Below are 25,681 nucleotides of genomic sequence, written 5' to 3' on the forward strand. Positions count from 1 at the left end.
ATATCAAAATACATCATGGTATAAAAGCTCACAGGTTTGAAAAGTAAATAGTAACTAAAAGTCACATTTTCACCTGGGAAATGAAGTGGAAGTAAAAGTCAGCGCCAAATGGAAATATTCTCCCTTGAGTAGACATTTAATCTTACAATATATCGTTTTCTTTGCTCTTTCGCCCATTGATCTTGTCAGTGGTCTCCTGTGTGGTGATGGTGATCGACCCTCGATGACACCACAGGGTTCTTTAGTCGCTCTTTTTAAGATTATGCTCTTATCACATGACCATCATCACCAGCAGCATTTGGAGTTTGCCCAGTTTGTTTTTGGTTTCTAAGCAATGAATGAATTAGAATTCAAGCAATAAAGATCCTGCTTGACCATGATAACAACGGTTGAGAAAAAGTTGTTCTGGATTTTTTTCTTCATCAGCAAATAAATACTTTTCTTTGACTTTAAATCAACCTGTCCAAATATCAACATGAAATCTAAGTAAAAAAAGCTTTAGTAAGTGTATTTTTTTAATAATCCTACGGTCACAGTGAGCTGGACACTCACCATATAGCTACACCTGTCAGTCTCAGTATGGCTGCAATGCATATGTACTGTATATAGGGAGGTTGGACTGCAGCATCACTTCACGCTGAGAGCGCACTCCCACTTATTTCATTTACTCTGAAATGCTTTATTCAAATCGGACCCCTCTTACAGGCTCCCCCCCGATTTTATCCAGCCCCATTAGCACATAATAGCCTATCGACATTCATAGCAGGGTCCTGATTTAGATGTTCAATCTGATTATACCTTAATCAAATGAGACCGGCTACCTGAATAGAAATGCGCACAGTGGAAAGACAATAACATACATGTGCACGTGGCACACGCTCACCCCCGCATACATGTCCCATGGAACCTTTATTAGCCTGCGTTCTGCTCTTTATCACACTGTGGTACAAGACTTATTAATTAACCCAATTAATTCTGACAAGAAACATGTATGCAGTAAAGATTTTTTATCTAGTTTAATCTTAAAGATTGATCACAGAGGCAAAGGAATAGCTTATACTGCTTTTAATTACTATTATGTGTGCCTAAACGGAGCATTTCCCAAAGGTGCATTTGATAAAACTATTAAAAACCAAATGAAACACAGTGCATTGGTGCAGTGCTCTGGTTTGTCTTGTTATCCATCTAATTCAATACAATACTCACTTGACGAGGAGAAACGGAGATGAGAAATTAGCAGCGAGCTCCGGCTTCACACACGTCTCATTAGTCAGTGAAGAGTGGGAAAGAAAAGGGTAAAACCTCCAGAACAATTTTATTTCAATATACAGTAAATATAGGCATAGACGTCACATCTGTGGTAAATGTGCTCATGAAAGACAATAACATAAATGAGGCTCAATAATGAGGAGAAATCATCGAAGACCATGGCCTCCCCTTTACCTTAATTTCCTCTCATTCTCCCCTGGGAGAGTTTATTAAAGACCCACGCTGCCCTTGGATATTTGATCAGTTTTCCAGCCAGAATGGATGTGCTGAACGAATGCAACGGCTGGAAATGAATTACAACAATCAGAGGATGATTTTTTTTTTCATTCCTCATTTCAAATGTTTCACTCTTATCTTTGCATAGTTATAAATGTCACATACATTCTGGGACGCTCAACACTGGAATTAATATGCGAACAACCCATCATTGACATGTATCCTATAGATAAAATGTTCCATCTTTAGTCTGTTTACTTTGCCTGGCAATGACTGGCAAGTTGAGCAGGGAATAGCTCTTTGAATAGATGAATGAAATCCTCTAATGACAGAATGTCACATTCACATATAGCAGATGGGAGGCATTGCGACACACCGCTCGGTGATCACCAGACATCCAGTTCACACATTCTGCTCTCTAAATCTGAAGCAGAAGGGCAGATAGATCACCAATCCCAAAAAATACCTCAGTTTCATTTCTGAGGGGACATTTTTCAGGCAGTAAAAATGTGCTGAGGATATCCTTCATCTCTAATCAGGAACATTTAACTTTCTATCTAATTTCCATTAACTTTCCTCCCGCCTCTCGCCCGCTGCTCCAGCTCCTGCTGTACCTTCTCACTGACCTGCTCTGCCTTAGTTACCACAGCTTTCCTTCCCTCTGGTTGAACCACTATTGTCATAACACAGCACATGTCCACCAGCCCCTCCTGACATCTCTTCATCCCCGCGTCGAGCTCGCCCCTTCGCGCCGGGTCGCGCTTCAGAGACGCCTTCTCCGCAACGGAGAAACCCAGCAGGCCGGTTAAAACCTTATCGGACAGCTCCACGTCCAGGTAATCGGTCCCGTCAGATATCGAGGCGCAGATGCTCCAACCGCCGTTGCTGCTGCTCAATTTCCCCGAGAGGGTCACGATGAAAGCTTTGACGCGGATCTCTGTGGTGTGGGGGTGTGCTGTGGTCTTCAGGTCTTCTAGCAGGCACAAGTAGGTGAAAGGTGGCGAGGTGAGAGTGAGAGCAGAGACTGTGCCGTCACTCGGTGGATCTTTTTGAGCCGATTTTCTTTCAGAGTCCCTCTCTCTTCCAAGTCCTTGTTGGTCAGGGAGCGGATTTTGCCCTCCAGTCCTCCCTGGTTGAACTTCATAGATTTCGTCTTCTAAAAGAGAGCAGTCCATGTCCTCACCAATAACATTATTCACATCATTCCTAACAAACTCTCCTTTATTGCAGCTTTCATAGTCTCTTTTCTGTGTGATGGATCTATATTTGTCAGAACCAAACTGGGACCCCAAGCGGTTTGGTGTGCGCTGCTCAGTCCGTGCAGTTTGGGGTTTTGTGGTACTGTCCAAACTCTGTGGATTTCCTGTTGTTCTGCTCTTATTCTGCAGTGTGTTTCTGTGACTGATGTCAGACTGTGCACTAACAATAGTAGTTTCCTGAAAGAGGACACTGTCCAACTCATCCAGGGGAAGATCGTCAAAGTCTTCGTCTGGAAAGTCTTCTTCTGCGATGCTGCGAGCTCGGACCTCTGGTTGATTCTCATGGTCGGAGGGTAAGAGGTCTGGAGCCTCTTGTTCGAGGAGCTGACCTTGGACTGGACCACCTCTGCTACTCTGGGTCAAACCACCTCTGTAAGAAGGGATGGAGGCTTCACTTCTGGAAGACACCAGCACATAATGCCCAACTGAGTTAACATAGCTTTTAATCCATTGAACATTATTACTGGGCTCACTGTTCCAGGGTTGATGCAGGATAAAGGCATTCGAATGTGACTTTTAAACACATCACTATCAAAGAACATTTTCACAGAGCTGTTACCCACGTAGATATGTCAGATATCTTTCTAAACTGCTGAGTCCTATCTTTGGTTGTAGCCTGAAGTACCAGGCAGCTTGTTCCGAATTTTATACGATGATTAGTAAATTGAGTTTATTCTAATCAAAGTTTGCAGTAATAGAAAATTGTGATTATCAACTTTGACAGAGAGAGAAATGTATTGAAGCCCAGGAGTAAGAGCTGCACTTTAAATGAGATAGATCGATGATGCTTGGCTGCTTCTCCTCTTTCAGCAGTTCACCATCTTTATAAAATATTCGTGCCGTATTATTAGTATCATTCAAAATGAACAAACATTATATAAAATAACTTTTTACACGGGCTCTAAATGAAAGTGCTTAATGCTTACTGAAGTATCTGAGCTGGAGCGGTGATGTTTTTTCTGAAAACAAACATTATGCTAAAAGTCTCAATTTTCAAGATATCTTTTCCCTGACGACATCATATTTCACATCCCACCTGGATGAGGCTGCGGAGCCAAAGCTCCCGCCAAAGGAGCTTCTGGAGAACTGAGTGGAGGGCTCACTGTGTGTCCCGTAGCCACTATCAGACCCGACCTGAATCCTCGGCACCTCCTCCTGGTCCTCGAGACTGGCCAACAACGCTGCGTCGTCCAGCTCCAGGTCTTCCATTCCGTCGTCAACTAAAAAGAAAACCAGAGGAGACTCTCTATTGTGACGGTCTTCAAATATAAATATGGGTTGTTTCAGTTTTGTCTGCGGTGGTGTTATCAGGGTGCCCTCGCCTTCTTCAACATCAAATTCAAGGACTCTCGAGGTAAAGGCATAGTTTCAGATGCTAAATCAGCTGTTTCTGTTACAACACAAATATTTTTTAATAATGGTAACTAGCAAGCTTTGTATAAGCCGACAGTAAGGAGTGGTGTGAACAATTCTGTCGTGCTACAGTGACAACAGACTACGAGCTCCATTACCGTCTCTGACCTTCTCGGAGTTGAGTAACTGCAAGACAGCAGGACACACATGTAGGCAGTAGCATCTATTTATAATTGTTAAGTAAGTTTTAATGTTTCTGTTTCTGCAAGAAATATAGAAATCCAGGCACTTAAAACGTTTACAGACTTTTTTTTTTTTTTAAAAACTCTCAAGGATTTCAAGGACCTGTGGGAGCCCTGTGTCACATAATCCAAACCCTCAGGATCCTGTGTGCCACATCATCTTCCCTTGAATTCATGAGTTTACCTTGTTGTGGTGCTGGTGGAGCCTCTTCTTGCTGCGGCTGCTGCTGCTGCTGCTCTTCAGGAAGACCCAGTGTCCGACACAGCACCCGGCCCTGTCACAGTTGGTCAGAAATATGCCACTCAAACTGTTGTACACTAATAATGTGATTAATTGCAGTTAATATTCAGAAAGAAAAACAAGGGGGAAAAAACGCACAAACACAGAGAGTTAACAATCGTTTTTTGACACAATAGGTTTACCTGCTTATTCCTGTCCACTAAGTCCTCCACCTCCCCTCCCAGGACTTTGACGTTGGACGGCCCCAGCAGCAGCATCCCCAGTCTGCACACTATCCGTCCCTGCAACTGCAGCTTTGCACCAGGCCTGGAAAATACAGTATGAAGCCATAGTGAGAAAATCCTTGTGCTGGCTTTGAAATTGCAGTTGCATGTTTATTAACTAAAATTTTGATTTCTTGACATCTTCACCCAAACATTTCAGGAGGATGTTTTTTTTTCTTTCCATTATTAGCAGCAATGAGACACTACACGTGTTTTTATAGATTTATTCTTTACCTGAGTGTAGCGCTGAATGCGGGGATTGGCTGATACTCCATAGCCTCTAAGCTCTGGACTCCATCTGTCACCTGTAAATACACACACAGTGCATTTGACCAGGACAGAAACGGAAAAATACTCAAATCATTTAATTTGCAATATGTTTCAAAGTTTGGCTTTATTTCTAAATTCTGAAAGTTTAGAAAGCAGTTATTTGCCTGCAGCTTCAGTAACAGTGTATATGTAAGTCATGGTGTAGGTTTTTTGGCTACAGTATGACCTTGCCTGGGTGTTTTATTTTGCCTGGCTTGGAGTTTTCAAAATGCAAAGACTGTAAAACGTACCTAAACACTTTATAACCGGTCTCTTCGTTACCTTCTGCAGTGACTTCCACTGCCGTGCATCTCATGACTCGTAGGACTGTGACTCGAAATGGTCAGACAAAATAGTAAAAATGGAAAACATAACCAACGCAACCCTTCTAAGAAGCACCAGCACTATTCTTGAGAAACCGTAGAGCAGACAAGTGTGTTACTTAAGATCAAAATTCAATCTGTGCCTCATATTCCAGCAATTTACTCTTTCATATATTCTCACTGCTTGGACCTGTCTGTGATTCAGTGAGGAAGAGAAGAAGATGACTTCATTATTCTAACAAACACAACATAAAGACAAAGCCTGGTTGTAGATGAGAATAATAAAAGTTTGATATTGTATTTATGATATCAAATACCCTGTTGTCAAGACTAGTTAATTCATAATGTCACAAACTTTTCGCACAAATAATGATCGCAAACTTTTCTATAAAAAATAATAATACAGCTCCAACTTTGAGAAGAAGAGCCTTCCACAACAATGGAAACCTGGTAATAACGATAACTCTGGCAGCAAACTGTGAAATACTGAAAATCGTTTTGCTGTTATTATTCATGGAAGAAAAAAACATCTCTGCAAGTGCAAAGAGCCTCGAACTACGTTTTATTGACCAGTTCAAAATATGCACACATACATGCTAATTATAGATAACTAGCCATAATAATTTTTTCTAATGAACTTGATGTTCCCCTTTCATCACAAAGTTCATATTCTCTTCGCTGAGAGGTTGAGAAATTATACCACATCCCTGATTTTTTTAAGCTTAAGGCGGGAGTTCAAATTCAATATTTTTTTCTGAACATCGTTTCTCTTTCATAAGTGTGTCTGACCTGCAGTACTAGCATCCGGGTCGGTCTGGCTTCCCAGGACCTCTGTGTGGTCTGTGTGACGGCAGACACCTCATCGTTGACACAGTCCGTGCCCCGCAACTTCTGCAGCTGAACGTATGCAGGCTGACTGACGTCCAGCAATGAATCCACCTAAAAAAGAAAGGGATCTGTGACAGACATAATTTCCCTGGAACATTGACGTCCTAAATATCTAGTAATTATTTGAAAGCATTACTCTTATTACAGAATAACCAGGGTTTCTGCAGCTTTCAGCAATTTAAATGTAAGACTTGTTTGAATTAAACTTGAGACCTGGATCACGTCTGACAGATTTGAAGGACTATCAGAGTCCCAGAATAACCCACACTTTCCAAAAGAATTTGTATTATTTTATCATTGACATAAATAAGACCTAACTGAACGGACCCAAGACATAACACCTAAAATGTCAAACTATTTAAGAATTTTTAAGGCCTATTTAATTTGAGTCTTTCCCAATTTTTTTTAGACCCCCACAGAAACCCTCCTATTGTTGTATATTCAGAACATTTAATTAAAGTACTCTGTCTCAAGGTTTCCAGCTGAGTTTTTCTATTTCCCATCTAAAGGAGAACTGGAATCCAGAAGTGCTTTGTTATAACATGGCTTCTGACTGTCCTCTAATCATCGCTTTTCCATCAACCGCTCAGCAGCCTGGATTTTGCTACAACAGCCTGCTATTTGATTTTGTCTATAATTGGCTTATTGGAATATATAATCTGTATCACACAAAAGGACACTCCAATCATGTAAAGGGGAAGAGAAAATATCTGGAGCAAAAAAATTGCCTTGAACCAAATATTTGAAGATTCAACACAACAGATATAACTGACACACAAAGTGCAAGGAGAGCATTACCATGTTGGTCCATTGTGCACTTTACGGCTACACATGTGTTGTTGTTGCTTGTGAGCTGTTTTGTTCTTCTTCTGGCCTTATTTCTAATGTAGATCCATATATTGTTCTCCACAACTGTTCTGTAGCTGGTCAAAATGAACTTTCATAGACAATTTTGACTAATTTATTTTTGAGTCAAGTCAGATTAATTTATATTGCACTTTAAAAAAAACTGTTGTTGAGCCAAAGTGCATTACAATCATGGCAAAAGAAGGTGACGCGAAGGATAAGATGCACAGTGTAAGAAAATACTTTGTAGAAGAGAAAAACACAGTAAAAGACATTGATGAACTTAAATAATCATTGGCATTCCAAGGCACCAAAAAGCTAATTTAAATCTAAAATGATTGATAGACCTGATTTAGAAAGGGACTGTTCCAGAGCTTGAGGGAAGTAGTTCTACTGGTCAACAGCCAGAGTGAAAACCTGAGATGAAACAAACAACATGTGATGTACGATCAACAAGCCTGTACCTGGACACAGAAGGTGCCACTGAGTTCGGTCTTCTGGGCCCCAGCGAGTCCTTCAGGGAGAGCAGGGTAATCCAGGTCCCTCAGGTCCGTCATCAGCCACTGATCCAGCGCCTAAAATTACACATCAGACACAGGCGGGGTCTTAGCAAGATGGCAACTCGATGTGAGACCTGTTTCATGACACTTAGAATTAGTTACTTTCACTCGAATGACAGCCAAAGTGAAGGAGAGGTATCGCAGCTCATTCCTTCCCTGCTGCCGTTAGACTGAACAATCAGCGAAGCCCCGAGTAGAGCACATGCACCGAGAATATCTCAACCACGTTTTGAACCAATTTAACTTTGCAATAATCAACATTTTATTCATGCAATTTTAATGTCATATATGTGCTTTAATATTCACATTTTGTTTAAATTGTACATATTTCTATCCTTTATAGTTCCTTGAGTGTGTATTCACTATTCAATTCTTGAATGACATGGATCAAAGTCTGATTCAGTCAAAATAACTTTCCTCAATAGATCACCTCCAGCCACAGTTGTGGGTCAGATAGATGTGTATTTGCCATCAGAAAAGTTTCCATTCTTTAATGAAATAAATCACCAAAGAGAATTGTAACTGGGACTTTGAGGCGTAGAAACTCAGTAGTGGAATAAGTCCCTACAGATTGTGGTCTTTTAATTGTGATATGAAAATGTACATCATCCAAAGTGTGAGGTAAATTGAATGAACTGATGTCACTGTCATTTTCCTGGAACCATCAGGAGATAACACGGGCCTTGAGAAATGAGAGCTTTATCCTGCTCTCCTCTAGTTTCTACTTTGAAATAATATGAAGACTCTGACCATGGAGGGACACAGCTGTTCATCTACAATATTTAGGTACACTGTGGCGTGCAAATGATGCGTCAATGCCTGAAAACGCAACCCACATGACGCCACCACCAGCTGGTACAGCTGACACAAGGCAAGATGGATTCATGCTGTTTACACGAAAAAAAATGCGCCCTGCTATCAGCGTGTTGCAACAGAAACCAGAATCTGTCGGACCAGGAGGTGATCTTTCACTCCTTTGATTGCCCACTTTAGCCCACTGTGGCATGATCTTCTTATTTTCGGCTGATAGTAGTAGATATGTGCGTGGTCTCTCAGGCTTTTGTTGCTCATCTGCTCCAAGGTTACACTGAGTTATTCTTTCTGTGAGATGCAAATTTGTACTGTAGAGCTCGACAGTATTTAAAGACTGGGCGCCACAGTTTGAACAACGACCTTCGGGTTTGCTTAGCCTGTTGGGAGCATTAATAAAACTCCTATTTAAATCATGCTGAGTAGTAATAAGCATGAGCATTGATTTCCATACAAGAAAGAAAGACACACAAATCATCTTTTGTATCTGTCTAGGTTACTCCTTAGAGTGGTACACCCTCAAGGCACTTCAAGGTATACCTCTCACAAAAATGCAGCCGTGCAGCTGATGTTTGGAGCAGTTCTTTTATTTTCAATTAATCTGTGGATTATTTTTATCATTATTTGCTTAGTTATGAAATATTAAACATTTAAAAAATGACTTGTCCTGAAAGCCCGCGGTGACATTCGCAAAGATATTGGTGTTTGAATGATTTAAAAGAAAAGTACCAAATTGGCAAATGTATACAATTTCTGCTACTTCAGGTGAAAAGGCAAGAACCTTAGACAAGAGACTGGATAAGCAGCGGAAACAATCATCAGCTGCCTGTGAACCAATATCAGTCAGAGCATCGATTGATGAGGGGTCAAAGGTCATCAACCAGTGGTCAGTTGATGGCTCATCACATGCCTCAAACGCATGAAACCATTTTTTGAACTACGAAGGATGTAATCATTATCCCTCCATATAGAGGCACTTGTGGCCCACGGTTTAGACTTAAGTCACATCATAATAACCAAGTTATCTCCATGACAACTGAGCAAACGCAACCTCCTGAGGACGACCATGAGAAGGAAAGCTACAGACACACCTGGTGACTGAACTTTTGAGTTGACATGTATTGTCAGGAGTGGGATACTTTTACATGTAAGAATGCACAGTCAAATAATCAGAAATCCTGGGTACCTGTTGGTTAATTTGCTGCTGTGACAAACGTCCAGCGCCTCCGGCCTCTTCCTGTAGCCACTCCACGCAGGCCTCCAGCCACGCAAAGGGCACCTGGACCTGCCGGGAGGCCTTCAGCCAGGCTTGGGTTGTACGTACCATGGTCTGGATCTCAGGGGCCATCTTCTTTCTCTGTATGGATTCGCCTTAGGGCACTTTCTTGCTATTTCTAGGGAACTGTACTTGTCAGTAGTTATTTTGAAGATGTAGCCAAAAAGTTGATTACTGACTTTGGTTAATTTTGATAAATTGCATTTATGTCTTCACTTGGAATAATAAAATAACTGATAAATGTTTTAGTCCTTGTGCCCATTTGTAACTTCAATGTAAACTTGGAACACTGTTCAGTATATTGAAGTGTCTAAAAGATAATTGTATTCAATGCACAGCAACGTTCTAATCTCTGGAGGATTTAGGTGGGGTTTCTATGTTAAGGGTTCATCTTCTCTCTCAATCTCTGAAACCACTTGACAGCTTGATAGAGTCCACAGGAGAATTAAATTCTATAATTTTGTTGTCGTCATATCAGCATGGCTAAGCCCTGTGTCACTGCAGAGGGTCACGTCTGGATACTGTGGAGAAGAGAAGGAGAGACTGAGTTATGACTGTAGGCAGGGATAGCGAAAACATCTTCACAAAAGGGTAGAAAAATATAAAAAATATTAGTGAGGAATTTTTCCAAAATTTTAAAAGTTTGACACCAAGGCAGAAATCATTTCTCTCTGAGGGAGAAAAAACCTTTCACCAATAATGTATTGAAGATAAAAAGTTTTTTTTTAATAAAAAAGAAAAGATTTGTGCGGTTCTAGCTGCCTGATGCTCCTGTCAAAGGAAAGACAAGTAGGGGACACATAAATCTGTAAAAACGTATTATAGCGACACCAACTTAGTGTCCATTTGTTTATTTTCTGTTTTGATCTTATCCACTGCTCATGTTCTTACAGATATATTGTGAATGGGATTCTTTGAATACCTTGCAGAACACGTACATGTGATACCAGTAAAGTGTACTCGTTTGGATTGATAGCATTCAGCAGGATAATGAACACTGAAGTTGCGGTGAAGGTTACCTGACGACCATGGAGGCATCCAGTGTTGTGGGAAGCTGCCCAGGCGCCAAAGTTGACGGACCTAACTTAGCTTTATGCTCATGCAACAGCAGCTTAGCATTATGTCCGTTTGCGACCACCTAAGCTTTATCAACCTATTACAGCTCCTTGGCATCAAACTGTGAAACGTCTACAAGCTTTCAGAAACCCACATGAACAATGGTCTTGTAGACGAAACCCTGTAAACAAGAACAACTTGAATATCCACGGTAATTTACGCGAACTAACTATAACCGGAAAAGAGGAATGAAAACGCCTCCGCCCATAAGATTGACATATGCTCCAGCCAATCGTGACTCTCCGTGCTTGATTTGCTGTCTCCTCAACCAATCAGCGCGCTTAAGATCGGCCAGACCACTTCCCGGTTCGGTAGAGAAGGAAGGGAACGAGCGAGGTCTAGCGCCGCAGGTTTGTGTTCTTGTCGATGTTTCGCCCTTTTTGTCTGCGCCACAGAGTTTAATACAGCAGAGGTGAACTGATACTGTGAAATAATCAAGTCTGTAGGAGTCACTTTGATCTATTATGTGTCCGCTGCGCCGGTGGCTAATTAGCTTGCCTGGCTAGCCCCGCTTGTGCTCAACTGGAATTATAGCAACATGGCGAAATTAGCTAACTGCTAGCTTAACTGACTAAAGCTAGTTATCTTACAAATCGATCGGTAAGGTTTTCATCAACCCGCTTGCTTTAGATTAGGGACGCACCACAATTTCTTGTGATGTACGTAAAAACATACCTGCCTCACTCAATATAAGATCTGCAATTAATGGAATTGTTGTTATAAATCCATTCGATGACGCTCGGAGCTAACGCATTTCCCTCCAGGCTAGTTAGCTGGCCGGGTAGCTAGCACTAGCCACAGTGAAAGACTTCAGCGCTGTTAGCCACAAGTGGAGCTAGCTAACGTTCGTAAAGGGCATAAGTACAACTGGTATATCAGTTGTTTGACGGTACAGTGATTTGAAATCAACAAGTTTAAATACCCCCCCCCCCCCCAGATAAAATGGCAGCAGCCGTTTAGTATTAGTTTATCTAACGTCAGTGTGTTTCGTTGAGGACTCGTCGCTTGACGAAAGGGTGGCTGCAGTTGCTCTTATAATAAACTTAATATACCAATCGACCCCGTCAATGTCGCTTTATCATATCTAATAATGATATCAAGACAATTGTTTATTTGGGTAGACAGCTACTGTTCCGTTACGTTTTGAATCAGCCATATTCAAAACGTAGAAATCGATTGTGTTCTTCCAAAACCTAAACAATCAGAATCGATGCGTGTCGAGCTTCGCCATCAAGATAACGTATGAGATCTCCGTGTTTTAGATGCCTCTCCCTCCTTGGCAGGTCGCAGCAGCTGTTTGGTCCTCCCTTGTTTAGTTCCGCCTATCAACACGCCCTTGTCCCCGCAATAAATATCGAGGAGTGCAGTTGTTCAGCCAGTTTTTCTTCATTTCAACTCGAGTTCTTGACTAACCGGATCTCCAGCACACACAGACTTTCTTGTCTAATTTCTCCCTCTCCTCTTCTTACGATGTTGACAGACTACCAGAGCTCACAGGGGCCACTTTTCTGCATCTCTCTTCCTGCTGCCGCCTGTTCCCCAGACCGAGGTGCCCACCCCATCTCTCCCACAGTGAGAAGACCATGGACTCAGAAAATGACCAGCTCGACGATTCGTCATTTGGCAACACAGAGACCAACGGTATAAATCCTCTGTGTGTTTTTGCGTCTGTATACAAACCTTTTACACGTGTGTCTTACCATTTTTCTCTATCAAATGATCATTTTTTTAGCTCAGATTTCTGAAACTAGAGCAAGTTAATTATGACTTACAGTTAAAATATTAGGAAAACATAGGAAAAGAAGCAGTGTATATACTCACTGTCCTACCTAGTTTTGCATGCTGTGATCTGTGTAGATTTCACTTTTAACAAGACAACAGTCTAATAATATTAAAATCTGAGAGGCTATGGTTCACTGCTCTCTGATAAAATGTATCTTGTGGAAGGCTGTGTATGCAGGGTTGTCACTGTCTTTTATCTCCTTCTACCAGGTAAGCGCCCTGCTGAGGATGCAGATGATCAGAAATCATTCAAGCGCTCTAGGAACTCGGAGGAGATGGTTGAGCTGCGCATCCTCCTGCAGAGCAAAGTAAATCAGCTCCCTTTCATTTAATGATTCATGTTTGACTCCCTGTCCAATTCTTTGTATTTTTATCTCCGTCGTCTAAACATTGCTTAAGACTATTTTTCTTTGTGCCCCCTCATGTTTATTTATTTTCTGAAGGTTTTCTAATTGTTTTCCCGATCACATCTCTTTTTGAAACCAAAATAATCATCCCTTAGTCGGGCTTCATATATATAGTCATTGTGCTTTCCCTGACATTGGTCATAAAACACCTGGTCTGTGAATTGTTTTAATGTTCAGTTTTTGTAAGTATGCTCTGTATTTTTCAGAATGCTGGAGCTGTAATCGGAAAGGGTGGCAAAAACATCAAAGCCCTGCGTACAGACGTGAGTACATATATTTGAATAAAACCTTTTATTTTGTGTTTACTTGTTTTTACCCTGCAAAGGTGTTCAACCTCTCAACCCTGCCCAGCCTTCATAATAGAACAAGAGTTTATTTTTTAACAAACATTTACCCTGAGATGAAAACAGGGGATGTGGTTAGCCGATGCCTGTGATGATATTAGCCTTCTGACAAACCATTTGTGTTGGTTTTATGATTTTCTTATCACATGAACATCATGTGATTGCCTCAGGTAAACTGGACCTAGGCACTTAAGTTCAATTTAATGTCCATTTGTTCCTCCTATAATGATAATTTATTATAGCAGTCCTGTTGTGGCAACACTGATGCTCTTGTTAATTGAAATCTATGGGCACAGTGGAGTGTTTGAGGTGAACTGCAGGGCCAGCTAATATTTCTTTTTTAGAAGTGTTTAAGAAAGGTACCCAGTTCTTAATTCATTTAGTACCATTGCCTCTTTTTGTAGCCCTCAACATTTTGTTCTACCCCTCTCTCTCACTGTCTCTGGTCTATTCCCCAACTTTGAAGTCTTTATGCTTTTAATATGCCATTGCCAATTTTCAAATGTCACATTTTGTCCTTTTCTCTCTTTGACAAACAAATCTCTGAGAGAAACAAATTAAAATTCACATTTGAACAGTGTAGAGCCTGTATATTAAAATGTATTCCTCTTCCCTCTCCCTTGTTTATTATTTTACTGTTGACTTTTTGCCCACTTCCTCCTCTGTTGCCCATGTTCTGGATGGCCCCTCCTGCGCCCGCCCGCCCACCTGACACCCTGGTTGGCCCATAATCGTGCCCTGTCCCTAAATGGGCGCCTTACTTGATTGACATCTGTGCTCGAATGGCCCTGGCCCCTGCCCATTCCACGCCCAGTACAATGCCAGTGTGTCAGTCCCAGACAGCAGTGGGCCTGAGCGGTATGTCCCTAAGCTCCTCCCTCTCACTGCCTGACTACAGGTCAAACAAACAAGAAGAAATGAATAATAGTCATCCTGCCTCTGTCAAGTCACTGTATTATAACCTACCTGTCCTCACAGTATATTAGCCTAAGTCAAAATGCCTAAATACGTTCATGTCCAAATCTGCCTGTTGAGCCTGTTAAAGTAATGTCAACATCCTTTTTATATTCAGTTTTTAAAACAACGTCAATATTGAAACGCAGGATGGTTTATTCCACAATCTGCCGCTGTCTTTGTAAATCTTTGAAATAATCTGTGCAATGTCCTTATTTAATTTTCATTGTTGATTATCTATCCTCTTTATCTTTTGCGTTTTCACCTCCCTCCCCCCTCAGAGTGGATAAACTGGTGTTTGTGTTCTCGTCCATTTCATAAGCTCACCTGCTTCTCAAACCATCCCATCCTTTCCTTGTGTTGTCCTCATTCATAGACTCAGACTCTCGTTCCATTCTGAAATGCAAAAAGACAAGCTAAGAGTGTAGTGTTTGTTTCCTTTCCTGTCTCCTTCTTCATCTGAACTCGTTTATCGACTGCTGGAGCTATTGAAAGTACAGATTACCTCCCTCTGTCCCACTCACTCATGTATTATTTGGTTTTAATGTTTGTCGCTTTTCCGATCCCTTTTTAAAAACATCAACTCCACCGGTGGCCAACTTCATTTTCCATGGTGTAATCTGCCACTCTTCCTCAGCTGTCTACCATTCTGCTTCCTTGAACAAACTGTGCTTAAGTTCTCTTGATTAGTAATTCATTATATTTTATAAGCTCACTAGGTGGATGCAGACCACAAAATACTTACAATTTCTTGGCTAAATTAAGCATCAATGTAAACCCAAAAATGTTTTAACACCGGGCCTTTAGCGAATGATATGAAACAGGAAAGTTTAATTCCCTCTCCATCTTCCCTGATGAGATCAATTTGTGTTGAGCGCATTGTTTAGCTCCTTTTTTGGTAGTCGCTCTTTGTGGTGTGCATCCGCCATACTGCTTTAGGACTGTAGAGTTCTCTTTGGCACTATTGGTGCTTATTGCTGCCAGATCTCCCTCAGACTTCACCTCCCCCGTCTTGCCCCTTCAGTGGTCACCAAATGCAGTCACTTTTCTTTGGGTCCCTTTTTAATTTTGTCTTCTTTCTTCCTTTCTCTGGACAAGACTTTTCTTTCTTGTGTTGTTTAAGTACCTGCCTCTTTCCAATGACAGTGTTGAATTACCTAGCATGTAAATATCAAAAATGGACATCAACAGTTTATTTAGCTGTGTTAGTCTCGGGAGAGAGTTGTTAATTGGGGTTTGACAGCCTTTCAATGGCAAAAGAGGGGGACATCATAAATTCTCTGTTCTAAAGTGTTGTTTCCTCCCCTCCCCTGGATGCCCTGTTGGCACCCTGAACCCATCCCTCTTTGTGGCTGTGCTTGTCACTGATGGCTGAAATATGAAGCATCCTGAGCATCAGTGCCGACATCGAGACAGTTGGAGAAATCATGCTCAAAATTATCCCAACGCTGGAGGAGGTGCGCACCGAACTTATTGATTTTCTCTTCATGTCAATGTTTACAATTGTCACCAAATTGTTTGTAAATGTCAGTTTCAGCACCCAAAATAGATTTATTGTGTGCTGTATTTTTGTTATTGTTTAATTACTTGTCTCCACTCGGTTTTGAAGCAAAACCTAGCATTATTTCTGAAAGCTACATAAATTGAATCATATTATTAACTAGCCAAATGTCCCTGTCAGTACCAGCAGTACAATGGAATGGATTTTGACTGTGAGCTACGTCTGCTGATTCACCAAAGTCTGGCTGGCTCGATCATTGGGGTGAAGGGAGCCAAGATCAAGGAGCTGCGGGAGGTATGTGAATTCAAGAGAATGTATTGTTTTCTTTTACAGTGACATTAGTGGAAAAGAAGTTTATGGATTAAGATGCAAGTAATGTACAACATACATTCTCTGACAGCCTTGTATGCTGCCAAATTAATGACAGTTTTTATATTTAGTGTGTTAATCAATTTTCTCCTGGATCAATCCTCTGTCTTTTAAGCTTAGATATTGACCAAAGATGTGGACATACCATTAAAATGATGTGTGAAATGTACTAGGTTAATTATCATACAAAAAATTCTAAGTAGAATCAACTACTGTTTTTTATATATATCAAAGCATTGTCCCTTTCTGGGCCTGATTATCTGAACCAGTTTCTTTGCTTTTCCAGAACACCAAAACCAGCATCAAGCTGTTCCAGGAGTGTTGTCCTCAGTCGACCGACCGGGTGGTGCTGGTTGGTGGTAAAACGGAGAGGGTGGTGGAGTGTATCAAGACGATGCTGGAGCTCATCGCAGATGTAAGAATCTTGCAAAGCGCTCAAAGGCTTTTTCTCTTTAGACATTGAAGACAGAAGGGAGAATGAATGTATTGAGTCAGTTAATTTAATTCATTTTTAATCTAGTTTAGTGCAAGCGTGGAAATGGCAAAACAATGATGCATCCGAATATTTTATGCCTCTTCGGCGAGTTTGATTTTCTCCACATATTGTTGGTAGTAGATTTACATTTATTCTCTGCCCACTGTTCTTACAGTGTGGGCCATGGATTTCAAATTGTCAATATATTCCCCTCTGTCCTCCTTCCCTAGGCTCCCATAAAGGGCCGTGCACAGCCATATGACCCCAACTTTTACGACGAAACCTATGAATATGGTGGATTCACCATGATGTTTGAAGAGAGGGGTGGCGGTCGCCGGCTTATGGGAGGGTTTCCCATGCGTGGGGGCAGGTCTAGTGCAGGAGACCGTGGATTTGACCGAATGCCGTCTAGCAGAGGGGCACGCGGACCCCCGCCTCCTTCCCGCCGGGAATACGATGAGATGAGCCCCCGTCGAGGTCCTCCTCCTCCACCTCACCCCAGTAGAGTCAGCAGGGGGAGCAGCCGTGCACGCAGCATGCCCATGGGACACCCGCACAGAGGAGGGTAAGAGATGGAAATAAACTAAATTCAGCGTGTTGCCCTCTTTTTCTATTCCTCTCCTGCTTTTCTAGTTCTTTCATACCCGAACAAGTCGTTTGATAAGGTGTAGCCACTCAATATAGCTTTTGTATTTACGTTACAACCTTTTCCTAAAATTACACCCGTCATACTGTTAATGAGTAATATAGGTAAGTTGCTTTACAAACAGTTAAAATGACCGCATGATCCTTATAAGTTTGAAGTTGAGTCCTGCAAACTTAAGTGTTTGATATTTCAAACATTGGCACTGTTAAGAGTTTCTCTTTTGGATATCACGTTCAGCTGCTAATTTTCAATTTGCAGGAATTCTGTTCAAAGATTTGCGAGCCATTTTTTCATTTATAAATTATAGGACTCTCAGCCCAGTGTTCTGCATGCGATCCAGGGTCACACCTCCTATAAATTTTTGTATTCATCTTCATCATTCCACTTATTGTATGTGCTCATCTCTGTATGTCTTGGTGTGTTTGTGTGTCTTTTTTTCGCCATCTTGCCCACAGAGATGATCGTTACTATGACTCGTACCGTGGCTCAGATGACAGGTCAACGTAAGTTTCTGTCCCCAATCCTCTGCCTAAACCTCCTAACTAATCTTTTAACAGGGATACTTTGACATTCAAATATTCTGTAATTTTTTTTAATAGTACCTGAACTTGTCACAATATATAGCCTCTGATTTAGTGAATCAAAGTTTTCTTCATTATTTCCGTCGATTGGGGCTTCCTGTAGAGAAACATTTTTACCCTTTGGTCTTTGTGAGAAGTAAATCATTTACTAGAGCTCAGCATATCCTCCATAAACAAATGTGACAAGAATCTAACCATGATTGATAAACATTAATTTGTATTTGTTGAGGTATCCCTACACATCCTCTGTTTCCTTTCCTTACGTCTTTATCGTAGCAGTTTTCGAATGTGCCTGATTATCCACTTTTTCCTCATAGCTCATGAGAAAATTACTCTTTCCAAATCGTTGTTGTCCTGTCATAGACCTTAACCCTCGATACTAATTGCTGCCTTGCAAGCAACCATTTCTCTCTAGCCTGTTTGCCTGTAAATGCCCTAGCCTGCATATGTCCCTTACCCTGCTCCCCAACCTACCTGTTAGCACTCCACTTAAAGGGAACTGCAGTAATATTGTATGACCTCCTCTGTCTTCTGTTCCTAAACTACCTATCTCCGATACACTCCCAGTTTTTTCCAGGTTGAGAGAATTAATTTGTGGTGGTGTGTATGAGGGTCATGTGCTGATAAGTAAAATTTACTGCAAAACGGCATGCTTTCAGAAGAAGTGGTGAATTAGACAATTTGTTAACCTAACAAATGTTTTCCTGTTCAGATTATACTACATTATGAATGTCTGCACCTCAAAAGCTGAAAGATGCCATGTCTCAGCTGTCAGCTGTGTGCATAATGGAAATCAAACTGATAGACATATGGCTGATATTGTCTGAAGAAAACCTCTAAGCCAATCAAATATTTTATTCTTGAAAAGTATATGTAATGAACCATGGTTAACATTGAGTGATATGACATTATCAAACATGCATGTATGTTCGATATATTAAGAGAACCAAGTAAAACCCAATCCATTTCTCGAGCTAACTCCTCTATTTGAGTTTTGAGGAGAAAAAAAGCAGCAGCTCTTGGCTCTGATCATCACCACCACCTGTCACTCCTCTCACCATAACACTGTCAGAGCTGTTCCTGTTACTGTGTGGGAAGATGGCTGAGAGGAAATGTGTTTATACTGTAATCTTGCTCAGCATGTGTGTGCAGTTTGACCTAGACCAGACATTTTCTTTGGAGTATTGTCAAGCATTTTTTTTCTAAGAATGTTCTATATCTCTCCTCCCCATCTCCCTCTCGTTTCCTCTTTTATCCTCTTTCCCCCAAACCATCTCCCTGGCTGTGTGGCACTCTTTCGTCACCAGTGACCGAAGAAGCAGACCGGATCGCTATAGCGATAGCATGGTTAGTGACCCTTTCCTAAATGCATCAAGCGCTGGTACTAGCATCTCATTGGCTGCAAGCGTCTGCAGTCTAGCGTTGTGGTTGGTCATTGCACTAGACAATATACTGTGATAGTCTATTGTGTTGTCATGAAATGGTGAATTATTTACAGTACAAACGTAGCTTGTCATTCATGTGCACATCATGTGCACATCATGTGCACACACTCATCTGAGACCTGGCCATGCAGCCATGTTAGTTTTGACGTGGTGTGAGCTGTCCCACCAAATAACCATAATCACCACAGCTGAAGAAACCCCATAATAATCAGCTGTAATTGCCCTCTTACTGTGTACTTTTCACGGCCAGCCTGTGTTTCCTGTAAAGAGAGGGAGGATGTTGGGGGGGAGTGGGGTCGGCCTTGGTTGGTTGCTAGGCAATAATAACGCTTTGTTGACAGATTGGAAGGTCTCTCTCTCTCTCTCTCTGAGAGCTGGCAGGATACTGCCTGCTGTTGCTCAGCAACAGCTTTTTGAATTGCCTGTTGCCCTGGCGACAGCAGCAGCTGAATAGCAGGTGAAAATGGGGGCTGATGGAGATGCAAGGAGAGACAGGAAGGGGGGATGGAGGGAAGGAAGGATAAGGAGGAGGAGTCTGCTTTAAGGATGAAAACTGGGTGGCTTTTAGTTGAGTCTACTCCATGGAAGAGGCTGCTGCATCATCCATACGTTTATTCGTGCAACCCTCTGTCATTCACCTGGGATCTGTAGAATGCTGAAAAGAATGGTCCATACTGTGACTAACCTGTCTGTGTTTCTGTTTTTTACAGAGTGGAGGAGGATACGGTAAGTCCTCAGCCTCTTGGTTTTAATGTCATGTGGGTGTGATTACTGATTTGGTGATGTTTTGTGACCAACTGGTTCATGGGACATTGATTCTAACATGAAGGTTTTCTGCTACAACATTGTGTTTTAATGAAACTAGTTGAATGACATTTACTTAAAATATCTCTCTTAAAACAAATGTTGAAGCTCGTATGACTAAAAATATAGGTGCTTTCAACATTAAAGTCACATTAAGATGGCTTCTTATGTGGTTTTTATGTTTATGTTATAGAAATAATTTGTCACTGTTCTTTCTTTCTTGTACATTAGACAACACTTCTTCCTGGGATAGCTATCAGTCAGGTGAGTCTATACACTTAAGTTGACAAGTGTGATTAAAAGAACTTGTTCAGCCACGTGTACTAATGTGTAAAGCCAAGTATTGATTTTTGGTGCTCTACTTCTGGTCTTTATGCTGCTGGCCCCCTCTTCTCCCCTTCTTATGTGTTGGTCTACATGTCTCCCCGTCCATCAGGTGGACGTGGCTCCTATAGTGACATGGGTGGTTCCGTCATCACCACACAAGTGACGATCCCTAAGGATGTGAGTAGCAACATAACACTTAAGAAAGACGTTCTTCTGTCACTACACCCTCATTATATAAACTGGATTCCGGCAGACTTCGTTCAGTTCAATATCGCCATAAATGATATCATGTGAACTTCTTCACCAGCCTTATATGAATGACACTTTGTCACACGTGGTGCCTGTGGCTCAGGATGTAGAGTGGGTCATCCATTTTACATAGGTTGGTGGTTTGATTCCTGCGTGTCAAACGGCCCAAGACATTGAACCTGTAATTGATTGCTGTGCCTTTAGTGTGTGAATGGGTTATTTGACTTCTACACCCAAACCACTGTTAGCAACAACCTTTATAGGTTATTGATATCAACAATCACATGTCATCGAATCAGGCATCAGCAAATGGCACGCTTTAATTTTCAGTTTTAATTTTAGTACATGAATGCTGCGTAAGTGGATTTTAGGTGGCTGTTTGAGAGTTGCTTCTCAGATAAACATGAATTAATATGTAAATAAGATTAAGCTGCTTTGAAAGAGTATTGCCACTTAGCAGTGCTAAGAGGTCAGATCCTCCTTATCCTCACAAAACTGTGGAAATGGTCCGAAGCTTTTTATTAGTTACTCTGCTTTCCTATTTGTTTTACAACAACAAAGTGTTGTGCGGGTCAAGAGGTTTTATTACCCACCCGACTTTTTATGTGAGTCAATCTGCACAACCTGGCTCTTAAAAAAATGTGTTAATTAACCACCTGAACCAACCAGACCTACAAAACACAAGCTCTCTCCTACCTCTCACACAAACACCCCCACATGCATGCACACATATTATGCATCATTTAGATCTCATCAGTGAACTTAAACATTATAGCACCCTTCATATGTCTATACTGTCTTTGTAACCTGGTCTAATGGATCATAAATTATAGTCTGGAGACAAATGTGTTGTAGCTCTTCATATTCTCAGTGATGTAGATTGACAGCCGGGGCATAAGTGAACCTGCAGCTTCTGCTGTATAAGAGACTGGGAGAAAAGACTATGATCACAATGTTCAAGTTATTAATAACTTGCAACATAAAAATAGAGTTAAAGTCTGGTTAAAGCAATAACATTGATTGATAAAGTGCTATGATTGATTGACTTGACAATCTCTCCACAGCTGCTTTACACTGTATGAAAAGCTTCTCCTTCAGGTCATTAAATCATTGCAGCCATATGAAGTCAGCAGGACACATTTTAACTTACCTGTAGACTTCACTTGGGCTCGTGAAGCTTCTTTGTGTGCAGTTGTTCAGCTGTGTTTTTAGAATTACAATGCTTTTTACCACTGATGCTGTCAAATCGTGCGAGGTAGAACAGAATTGACTGAAAAGGCATTAGATGGATGTGATCATAAATGGCTATAATAAATATAATTTTTTTTAAACGGCAAAATCCAACAACAAGCTCCCTATTCTCTCCTCCAACAACAGCTGGCCGGCTCCATCATTGGTAAGGGAGGCCAGCGGATCAAACAGATCCGCCACGAGTCTGGAGCCTCCATCAAGATTGACGAACCTCTGGAAGGTTCAGAGGACCGCATCATCACCATCGTTGGCACCCAGGATCAGATCCAGAATGCCCAGTACCTTCTACAGAACAGGCAAGTCCTGGCCGGGACTAACTGAATTACAATGGCATTGATATTGGATTTTAGAAAATCTTGATTCAGCCACCTTGTTGTAGTTGAACCTTTTTAGCTCATCAGGTTAGTCTTCTTAGCCTCCAACCTTCTTAGTATCATAAAAAGATTCTTGCCTTATTTTTCTCTTCCACTCGACTGAACCACACATGCATAGATGGTAGATTTAATTAAGATTGTAAATGCATGACTGATCTTCTGATATTGCATCCTGATACTAGTGCATAACCCACCATTGGTTGGGTTATGCATTTCTGTTGCCTGCTGTCTCTTCTTAACTAACCCCTTCCTTTCTTCCCCATGCAACCTGAAACTCGTTCAAACCTTCCTCTTACATGAAATGGCTCTGACGGAGGAGGCAAATTTAGTTTGTGCCCACTGCGTAAGATAAAAAATTTAAAAAGGGACTGTGATTGACATGTTTCATTGACTGTCACCTTTGTCCACTGAATATGATTGATAGGGGGAAAAAATGTAAAACTGCAGTGTCTGTTTTCCATCTAAGCCATTTCACTGTGAAGCAGGGAGTGGACTGACTCTTCCCCTGGCTGCTGCTGTGTGGAAGACTAGTGATTTTGTTGTTTTTAGTTAGATCAACTGACAACAAATCACAGTCTGCCAAATAGCACAGGCTTCTCCTCTTCTGTCTCCTTGGCAACCAGTAGGCACGTATAATGCACAATACTTCCTCGTTGATGCTATCTGGTCTTAGCCCGAATGCTAATGCATCTGTAGACCTGCCGCCGCTGTCTCATGAGTAGTGTAGTGTTGCCATGGTAACCAGCCCTGCTTCCCTCTTCCTTCCTTCCGCTCCTCCCCCTCCTCCCCCCTCAGTCTGCGGCTCCCGCTTGGACACAAGGGCTAACCACCCCACCCCCCCTCCTCCTCTCCACCTCCCCCGCTGATGTCACATGTTGCTTTTCTTCATCTTTCTATTTGTCTGTCGGTCTTCCTGCTCTGCCTCCTCGTCTTTTTCCTCTTTAGACTTCCTCCTCCCACAGTTGCTTAGCTATATATTTACTCTGTCATTGACTTGTCAATTGCAGTTGTCTGCTGCGAATTTTCATTTATTTTTCCATTTTAAATTTTTATTTCAGTGTGAAGCAGTACTCTGGTCATTTGCTGTAAACCCAGGAGACTCAGATTGAAGAAGACTCAGACACACCCCAACCTTTCTGCCCCCTTCAGACTAGTATTCTGGATCATTTTATTTTTATTTTTGTATTTCTTTCTTTTTTTTGATGTCCAACATTCCTGTGCATATAATAAAATGTAGATGTTCTGCATTTTTAAGAGTGTAGTCCAATAGCTTATCGGATTCTCTTGCTTTTGTTTCTAACACTCTTGCATCTTTCAAACTATTCTTCAGTCTCTCAGAAAATAAACAACCTCTTTTTTGGGATGGTTTTGTTTTTATGACGCGTTTGTGTGTTCAGTTAAAAAATCTGTCTTGTGTGTGTGCACGTGCTTCTTGGCATGTATGGGTTGGTGTGTTTTCTGTTTGTTTTTTTACATCGGTCCCTTTACACACAGTTGTACCATATTACCACTCTGTGCAACTTGCAGAATGTAAACTACATTTCCTTTCATATTGAGTTTTCTTTTCTTTTTTTTTTAAGAGATGTGTAAATTTTACCCTTAAGACTTTTTTTTTTTTTTTTTTTTTTGGGATGTTTAAGTTGGGACTCCTGTACACACCAGGTCCTGGACAGTGGATCATTTTAAAGGATATTCTTGGTAGTTGTGTAGTGAAATAAAAATGAACTATCCTCCACAAATGGAAACGTGTAGCTAGAGATTATTGATTTGACAAATGATATTGAACTTTAATACTTTGTCCCTGCAGTTTCCTCTCTATACTTGTTTGCGCTCCATGCTGTAGACTTCACTCTCTCAAATTGTAAAATGAATAAAGATGCCACTTTTTACTGAACAAGTCTAAGATTTTCCCCTAAATCCTTCTATGTGAATAAATTCTTTGAACTGCTTGTATTGTAGATAGAAGTTTTTGTGACAGTTTTGTACATCATTTTAAATAAGTGGTAGATTTCTTGGAATGGAAATATCTAGGCAGCAAGTTGAATGCGTAATAGTTAAGAGATCTATTTATTTAGTAGTTTAAATTTGGATTCTTTTCCATATATATATTTTTTTTTACTCAAATCACAAATATGGAAACATTATTGGCACACTGTGGTCAGTACTTGGTAACGAGCCATTCAGCAAGAGTCACAGACTACATTTTTTTTAAGCCAGTCCAGCTTTTCAATTCTTGTTGGAGGGATGTTCACCTATTTACTATGTTGCTGGCCAGACATTGTTGGTATTTAATTGAATTATTTCTATGTTCCCTGTGCAGCTGTCTAAAACACAAGCCTTGTGCGGAAAAGTTGCGAGTGTTCTTTGCATATCTGTTTTAATTGCAGCCAAAATTTTTATTTCAACTTCCTTTTACCGGAATACATCTGGGTTGTTTGATCCCTGCTGCAGTTTTGTGGTGAGGACGCAGTTGAGGTATTTTTCTAATGACTCTTCTATGAAGGTCATATTTGAACAGTCTGATCTGCTTAATCATCCTGAAGGTCGAATCCTGTTGGCTGCCATTTATTAATAACATTATGAACTGAGAACGGCTTCCTGGAAATATTTGTAGCCTTTTCAGAACATAAGAACTCTGATCATTTATAAAATGTTGAAAGAATGTTTCACCTATGATCTGGGCAACTTACACTCATACCTATTCAAAGTAACAGAAATTCCTCTCTGTGCTACATTAAATGAACCATAGTTTTGTCTAAAGTAGTCCACAGATCTCAAGAGCCCAAGGCGATAGCTGTGAATTGCATTTGTCCAAAAGCCTAAGATATTAGAATAATTATAAAGACACAGAAATAAGTAAGAAATCTTCACAGAAGAAGCTGGAATCATCAAACAATGGAGCTGACAACTAATGATGTTTAAAGATGGTGAAAAGTTACCCTCACTATTCCCGGGGTAAGGGGGCTCGGTCACTTATTGAGTTTAGCATTAAATAAAACTGAGAAACCAGGATATAGACATATTCTAGAAGCTGACACTATGACATTTTTAATTTAGAGGTTTAAAACGATACAATTTTGTATTTGGAGAATAACTGATGAAGAATTCCAGTTCTGCATTACTGGTTAGGAATAATGCAACTTTTAGTGTTTCCCTGTAGAAAGTATATTTACACGATCTATTTAACGACTACGAAACATC

At 40.9% G+C, this 25,681-nt stretch overlaps 2 protein-coding genes across 3 annotated transcripts; one reads left to right on the forward strand and one right to left on the reverse strand.

Moving 5' to 3' along the window:
* Positions 1 to 1,296: 1,296 nt before the first annotated feature.
* On the reverse strand, positions 1,297 to 11,395 carry rmi1 (RMI1, RecQ mediated genome instability 1, homolog (S. cerevisiae)). The gene is made up of 9 exons (XM_053421686.1): positions 10,875 to 11,395; positions 9,766 to 10,376; positions 7,674 to 7,784; positions 6,265 to 6,414; positions 5,078 to 5,148; positions 4,763 to 4,886; positions 4,524 to 4,614; positions 3,781 to 3,964; positions 1,297 to 3,141 (listed from the first exon to the last, which is right to left on the reverse strand). The coding sequence occupies exons 2-9, from the start codon at positions 9,925 to 9,927 to the stop codon at positions 2,043 to 2,045; spliced, it is 1,992 nt and encodes a 663-aa protein (XP_053277661.1). The 5' UTR covers positions 9,928 to 10,376; positions 10,875 to 11,395; the 3' UTR covers positions 1,297 to 2,042.
* Positions 11,205 to 24,429, forward strand: hnrnpk (heterogeneous nuclear ribonucleoprotein K). Of its 2 annotated transcripts, none has more exons than XM_053421687.1 (16): positions 11,205 to 11,321; positions 12,452 to 12,612; positions 12,964 to 13,061; positions 13,367 to 13,423; positions 14,319 to 14,362; positions 15,843 to 15,915; positions 16,140 to 16,253; positions 16,615 to 16,743; positions 17,034 to 17,368; positions 17,905 to 17,952; positions 19,338 to 19,377; positions 20,186 to 20,201; positions 20,511 to 20,543; positions 20,716 to 20,783; positions 22,233 to 22,402; positions 23,539 to 24,429. In XM_053421687.1, the coding sequence occupies exons 2-16, from the start codon at positions 12,555 to 12,557 to the stop codon at positions 23,567 to 23,569; spliced, it is 1,314 nt and encodes a 437-aa protein (XP_053277662.1). In that variant the 5' UTR covers positions 11,205 to 11,321; positions 12,452 to 12,554; the 3' UTR covers positions 23,570 to 24,429. The 2 variants fall into 2 exon arrangements, with proteins under 2 accessions (XP_053277662.1, XP_053277663.1); XM_053421688.1 differs by having other exon boundaries at positions 16,146 to 16,253.
* Positions 24,430 to 25,681: the final 1,252 nt, after the last annotated feature.

The sequence above is a fragment of the Pleuronectes platessa genome, chromosome 4 (genome assembly GCF_947347685.1).
Source record: "Pleuronectes platessa chromosome 4, fPlePla1.1, whole genome shotgun sequence".
NCBI classification, from domain to species: Eukaryota; Metazoa; Chordata; class Actinopteri; order Pleuronectiformes; family Pleuronectidae; genus Pleuronectes; species Pleuronectes platessa.